Below are 7,837 nucleotides of genomic sequence, written 5' to 3'. Positions count from 1 at the left end.
TATATAGATTTAATTTATAAATATATATGTATTTATATATACATCCATACATTCATACATATATATATACGTATACACATACACATACATATATACACGTAAATATATACACAAACATATATATATATATATATATATATATATATTCGTATACATATATCCATACATACAAACATACATTTATAATCATGTATAGGTATTATAGAATATACATGTAAGCCAATATATTTGCAATACAATAATACACGTGTATAGCAAAGTAGGTCAATCGCGAGACTTCCCCCCTCGGTCCTTTCCATCCGTTAATTACCAACATCGGAATTAGTTTTCTGTGCAGAAGATATCTAAATTCAAAAAAGGGTGTGTAAAACGGAAGTTTTGTTTCAATATAGACATAGCATTGACGTAGCTTTTTATTTGTCTTTTTCGAAGCCAAGTATTTAGCTACTAGTGGTAGTTGAAATATTAAGAAAGAACTCAGACTTTCGCAAGCGAGGTCGTGCACCCTGAATAATTGAAATAGTGGGGCTAGAGAGAGTACTATAGTGAAACAGAGCCTTTAACTTTAAAGTATGAGGTACGTATGCATGTAAACCAGAAATTCCACTTGTGGCAGTGGAGTGAGTGGACTGTGGACAGTGACGTGAGTGGACTGTGGACAGTGAAGTGAGTGGACTGTGGACAGTGAAGTGAGTGGACTGGGGACAGTGGACAGTGATGGTATATACATCAAGCATTGTTCCATAAAATCAACAATCCAAATAAAAACTTTTTGTATTTTGTACCTCACACCAGTGACGCCACACAGCATATAAATAAACAAGCACTGTTTTTCGGATTAGAGTGCTTCCCCAGACTACAGACTTGAACGGTGAACCCCCAGGCCCCAGGGCCCAGAGACCAGAGTTGAGGAGCCGAGAGGCAGAGAAGGCCGGATAAAAATAGTCTGCTCGAACTTCGAAGTCTGAAGAGCCTCGAACTTTGTAGAAACAGGTCTCAGGAGTCAGGATTCACGGTCTCACGCACGGCCCACGGGAGTTGAAAGCTAACAAACGTTTTACGTTTAAATATAGCGTATAAAATTCAAACTGCACCGTTCACGTTTATGGTCAACGTTTACGCCTCTTTAGTCCTGTATGTTTTGAATAGGGTGCAATATTTAAGTTTTGTTTTTAAAAAGGTGCAATATAGCACAACTATTTTGACATATAGTCCGAAAGGTTGTAGAGTAGATATTTCTACCACTTGCTCCGGTTTCCCTCACTAATTCCTTTAAACGTTTCAATATTAAAACGTTTATTCGCTTAACATTCAACGTATACGCTTGGAAGTGCACACCTTGTTTATTTCGATGTTTTTGAAAGCGAGTGTCACTTTTGACATCATTTTGGCAACCATCAAAGCCATCCGTCATGTGATAACAAGGACGAGGTATGCCCAGTATGCATACAAACTATAACCAACTCTGTATGCCTATAACCAATTAGCCTTTAAAACATAACACAGGAACAAAACGAATTGCACTCCTTCACACAGTTCGTGGTCAACGCATTCACTCGCATTACACACTGAAATCATGGTGCTTTCTACAGCAATCACAAAGCTATTCGGCATCCGAGCTCCGATCATCCAGGTACGCCATTCTTAACACACGTACGTATACTTGCTTGATTTGTTTCCTTTAAAGGTGCTGAGAGTACAGTTTAATTTTGTGTCTTTGTATCACTACACGACAACACTAACAGCTGATATGGTCGCCGTTATTAGTTGTATCTGTTCGTACGATCCTTTCAATGGGATAATCTGCCATAAGGACCTTCTCTCCACATTGTACAATTAGTGTCCACCACTTTGCATCAGTAGATATAGCACTTCTGTATTGGTTGTGTATAATATATGGCCATTTTCAGTTTCATATTATTATACCCTTTCCATCACATTAGCAGATAGACCACTACTGTATAGACTCTAAATAAAGGAAGCTTCTACTATTTCTAAATATTCTCGCAGGTAGCGAGATGCAATGAGGATACACCATATATCGCATTTGCAGTGAGAATACACCTTTTATATATTTAAACCACATAGGTACATATAGAAAACATAGATATAGGTTTTTTTGATATATGTAGTAAACACCTTAAAAATAGGTCACATACCTTTGACAAACAGTGAAGTGGGCGTCAATATATGTGCAGTGTTAAATAGGTGTCAACACATACGCAAACCTAGCTGACGTCCCTGATATACCGCAACAGTAGGTTGGTAGGAGTCAACAGCTGAAAATGGTCACACTCACTGAAAGAGAGTTAAATGGGTGGGGATGTATATGATGTGTAAGCAGTCATTGGTCACGAACGGTCACGAAGAATTAAATACGTGACAAAACATATGAACATCGACATGATGTTGTGTATGTTTATATGTCGCTAGCCCATGCATATACATGAAGTATGAGCTGACTTTGGTCACAGAATGTGGTATTGGATCATACGAGAGCACAGGCTATATATTCTTATCGAGTGCGATGTGCTGAAATCGTTGCGGATGTACACCTAGTATTTATCATGTCTCAATCTGTGTATACCACGTGCCAGGCAGCTTGATAGAGGTGTAGTAGTGGTGAATACTCTTGTCACAAGTGAAGGGCTTATGACTCCGCACATACAATCAAGGCGCAGTTGTCAATAGTGACAGCTTTTCGCTTGATCTGCTGGTACTGTTCTGTTATAAACAGCGCATTGTGTACTTGATCGTTGCACATTGAGCCTATATTTAAAATAGGGCTAAATGTATTTTGTGCACCAAAATCCATGGCTCTTCACCGACATATGCACGATAATTTTCACTTCACGTACGCTGATGTGTAGCAAGTTGTACTCTTAAATATAACGCATCTGTAGGGTGGCATTCCCATTCTCCTTTGGAATGTCTACATCTGTATCAATATGCCTACACTCCCACGGACATTTGCAAACAGTGTCGTTGTTGTGCCCCTGAGCCTATTACTTTTCGTTTGCGGATTGCTCCTCACTATAACATGCGTTTACATAACTTTGACTGTGTCTGGGGTGCGTAGAATACTCTGTTGTCCCCCTATTGATTTGTAGTGTCATGGCTTATATCAGATGCACGCACAGTCGGTCGATGTGCAGCGGTGTTCAGAAGTGTATGCTGACTACTGTATCTATGTGCATGTTGGTGGGTTATGCTGGGGACACCCTCGTAGCGATGGGTGTACGCTGGATCTGATGCACACCCTGTATGTGGTAGTGTGCGCTCTGGTTTGTTTATGTGCAGAGCATAGACTAGTCTATATTATAAGGCGCAGCATATGCATGTGTAGGTATATGTACACTTTGTTCTATACTCGTATCTGATGAGTGCTCTCAAGTCAATGCATTTATATGTGAATTTCATCCACATTATCACATACATGCCCCAATATTCTGGTTTTTAAACGATACTCTCTGGCGCCTCACATACCTGTAGGGAGGTATGTACACTATCAACTGGCTTAATCCTGTTTTCTAAACGCTACTTTTTGGTATCACTTATTATTTGTAGGGTGGTATGCACTATGTTGGCTACGCTCCTCTGAGTGCGGCGGTAGCAAATGCCGGTGGCTTGGGTTTGATTACTGCTTTAACACAACCCACACCCGAGAAACTACGTGAGGAGATCCAAAAAGCAAAGTCTCTACTAAAGCCCAATTGTCCAGGAAAGGTATGTAGAGGGGTCGTTGGCATACGTATGTGTATGTCCATGCATGGTAGAATGTACTGTATGTATAGGCGCGCTTCGAAGTTGCATGTATTCAATTCAACTATGCGGCAACGTGTGATTGAGTCATGGTATAGAATAGTTTGTTTCTGCGTTGTCATGCATGTAGCGGCATGATGTACGTGTCACAACACCACTAACCCCGAACATCCGTCACATTCAGGTGGGAGTCAACTTGACCATCTTACCTATGCTCAGCAAAGTACCGTTCGAGGACTACGTGAATGTGATCATCGATGAGAAGGTATGAGAGGTAGATGCACTCATTTGGTTCTGCAGGAACGTTAGAACAAGTTGTAGTTGTGTTCCATATGGCGTTGTGTATCTGTCTGTGTCTGAGCGAGCTACACTTTTAAGACTATGCCAGTGTGTGTTAGTGTGTGCTAATTCATCGTCACAATTGACTCAGACATGTAACAGTATATATGCACTCTCCGTTGGAAGGGTTATATATATATATATCTATATATATACATATATACACATGTCTTGATATGTCTAAATGTCTACTTGTACTCATAAGCATAACCTCGCATAATTCACAAACGTTATTACTGCACAGATTGAGATTGTAGAGACTGCCGGTCGGCCCCCTGCGGAATATATCACCATGTTCAAAAAGCACGATATCAAAATCATCCACAAGTGCATTTCCACTCGACATGCAATTTCGGCTGTGAAGATGGGTGCTGATGCCATTTCCCTGGACGGCTTCGAATGTGCTGGGCACCCAGGAGAGGTGTGTGTATGTAGGTAGGCTTAACGGGTAGTGTGTATAGGTGGAGACTCCTCGCAAGAGTGCAGGTTAATGTTTTTATACACCAGTAAGTCGGACATGTACCACAAACGCCTGTGGTCTTTGTACCGTTGTATGTCTTGTTATTCCGTATGGTCGAGTAGAAGTGCATGCACGGAATAGTAACACATGTAGAAGTCTGTATCAACTGAGCATATATACACCCCCATTCAAGCATATCTGGGCGGTATCAAGTAGTTTGCGGTCATATGTCCGTAGTTCTTAGCCTTGCTAACCCCATGCGATACTTGTGATAAAAACTTTGGCACGTCACCTGTCATACCCTCGTGGCATTACTCTTCACTGTCTTCTTTTCTCATCTCATCTCACGCGAGCTTTGCATTGCTCACCTTGGCATTGGCGTCCACCCAGGCGTACACATACGTGCTCTATTTTTCATCTTGCACGTTTCCCTAGACCACCCCAGCGGACATGTCCACCTACTCAACGTACTCTTCTCATCCGCTTACCCTCATTTCGTCATCACGCTTCGGTCCCATATATGTTCTATATCAGTCTATTCTGCTGTCTTGCCTATTTCGCACGAGTTTTAAATCTCTTCTCTCGCCTTATAAAACCACCCAGGAGGATACAGGTAACTATATCCTGCAAGCCATGGGCGCGCGCGAGCTCAACGTACCCTTTGTCACATCCGGTGGTGTCGGAAATGGACGTCAACTGGCTGCTTCGCTGGCTTTGGGTGCATCTGGAGTTAATATGGGCACACGATTCATGGCTACCGTCGAGGGTATGTTTGGGGATATACTCGTACATATATTTATATTTTTAGGATATATTAGACGTTATTATTCGCTTTATATATATATATACATATACTATTGTAGGCGCTTGTATGTTTTTCACCTAGCTAATCATGCTATTCTTACCGCCTACAGCGCCAATCCACGATAGCATCAAGCAGGCGTTGGTCAATGGATCGAACAACGACACCACACTGGTGATGCGAAGCCTCCGCAACACCGAGCGAGTATTCAAGTATGTAATCGTGGATAGATGTTTTTATACTTGGATGTGTGTATGTGCGTATTCAAGTATAACTACAGGTATCCTTTGATCTATTAAAGGATCCATGGATACATGTGTAGGTATACCGAGTATCTCTTGTGTCTTTAAATTGAGACCGCGCTTTAATTTTTGAATCACCCTTTCTTTCAATTCTTATTGGGATCCGTCGCGTATGGAAACTTATATACTGGCACGCAGTTCTAGGGTTCTTGGGTTCTAACTCTGAAACCCAATCCTGGTTGTTATGTGTCGCAAATAACGATAGTAAGCTCGTATGTAGGGACACTCATTTTGCTCGACTCGTAACTCACTATCCCGTGCCATTTCACAGGAACAAAACTGTGACAGAGGTACAGAAGATCGAGGCAGAGCACCCGGGCAAGATTGAGAAGATTATTCATCTGGTATGTGATTCTAGTGGTCAATTTCGTATATATATGTCTATAAAAAAAGGCTATGTCAGCTGTTAACCCCAACCCATACTCACAGCCTTTTCTAACCCAAGGGTTCTGCGCTTAGGACTCTTTTAAGAGATGCTTCTATATTGGTTATATCTATGCATGTCTCGAGTTATCTCTAAACAATTGGCACGTATTTGTTGGGCGGGGGCAGTTGGGAGGGATCAACTGCTGAGACCAACACGCATGTAGAATCATATCACAACTCACCCCAAACCCAAAACCACCTTGTCTCAAACAGGTGAAGGGTGACAACTACCGCAAGAGTTTCCAAGAGACTGGAGATACAGAGTCGTCTGTGTGGTCGTGTGGACCCGTAATGGCGTTGATTGATGACGTGCCCACCTGTGACAAGCTGATCAATGATATGGTGTCTGATGCCGAGAAAATCATTCGCGATTTACAGTCTGTGGTGGTTGAGCAATAGATAGATATAGATGGTGTAAGAAATGGTACCACTCAGTATGACGGAGATGTAAATAAATAAGTAAGAGTGAAATCCGTGTCTGTCATAGTCTTTCAAATGTTATGTAAGCTTGCGCATGGGTGGCTAACCAAGTGTTGTGGCAACTGCTGCCGAGACCACCATCGGCGAAATACAGTCCGCGGTGGTTAAGGATTCACTCCTCGAGAGAAAGAGTGCGTGTTTATAATGTTTTGTGTTTGTAGTGGCATTGATCGATGAGGTGACCACTTGTGAGACGCAGATCAATGACAGGGTGACTGATGCTTTGAGACCACCAAGTCCGTAGGGATCGAAAGGATGACTTCTATGAGTTTGCGTGCAATAGAGTGTGTATGATATTGTATTTCCATACTCTGCAGTATGACGAATGGTTCCATGTGTCTGGTAATTGGCATGGCGTTAATAGATGACGTCCACATATGTGCACGGTTCGACTATCGTCAGAAAACTACAGTCCGTGGCGACCACAATTGGTTCTATACTGAGCGTCCAATGAAGAGTGCATAGTTGAAGTATGTATTGGATTTATGTCGAAGTAACAAGTACTGGCGTTTGCACAGAAGTACATTTAGAAGAAACTATACATTCCCTTAGAATTAACTTGGATATATGGTTCGTGCCATCGAAACAAATACTACCATGCCACGAAGAATATTCCATCACTTGTGCATCCGTCAAATAAATCAAGAGACGTGCGTGCAAAGTCTATCTAGCAAACACACATATATACACACACACACATAAATATATATATATATAATATATATACTATATATATATAAGCATCTTCACAATGAACAACTTTATGAACAAGCATATATATATATAGAATATAAGGCACACGTGGGTGCAGATCCATGATGCACACGCTGTACCTATGGTCGCGTGATTTATAAACATGCGAGCAAGGCAAGCAATACTATCGCACGCACGCACACACGACGCTCGACAGTACAATGGTAAGGTAAATTCAGCGAGAACTACAATAGTAGGTGTGCTCCAAGTCTCCCATATTGGTAGATACATATAACACCGACTCGTAAATGGATTATGCCGATGTACTCTGAAGTCCATAACTCAACAGCAATCATAGCTGCATGCGCCGTGCGGTACATCTCCATCTGAATGCAATTTGTTTCCGCCAATATCCTTTGTGTATTTGTGCCATCCTATCACGTTAGACATTTCTGGCACTGATGATAATTATACACAATATGTGTATAAATGTATATACATATATACATATATATATATATGTATATATATATATATATATATATACATATATATATGTATATGTAGATATTA

The 7,837-nt window shown here is 41.2% G+C and overlaps 1 protein-coding gene across 1 annotated transcript; it reads left to right on the top strand.

Moving 5' to 3' along the window:
* Positions 1 to 1,460: 1,460 nt before the first annotated feature.
* On the top strand, positions 1,461 to 6,568 carry SARC_01630 (hypothetical protein). The gene is made up of 8 exons (XM_014304647.1): positions 1,461 to 1,633; positions 3,568 to 3,726; positions 3,947 to 4,027; positions 4,346 to 4,522; positions 5,165 to 5,327; positions 5,476 to 5,575; positions 5,937 to 6,009; positions 6,305 to 6,568. The coding sequence occupies exons 1-8, from the start codon at positions 1,577 to 1,579 to the stop codon at positions 6,488 to 6,490; spliced, it is 996 nt and encodes a 331-aa protein (XP_014160122.1). The 5' UTR covers positions 1,461 to 1,576; the 3' UTR covers positions 6,491 to 6,568.
* Positions 6,569 to 7,837: the final 1,269 nt, after the last annotated feature.

This window comes from Sphaeroforma arctica, assembly GCF_001186125.1.
Source record: "Sphaeroforma arctica JP610 unplaced genomic scaffold supercont1.66, whole genome shotgun sequence".
Taxonomy (NCBI): Eukaryota; class Ichthyosporea; order Ichthyophonida; genus Sphaeroforma; species Sphaeroforma arctica.
Note: the sequence above shows the minus strand (reverse complement) of the source record. Positions and strands in the feature narration are given on the sequence as shown.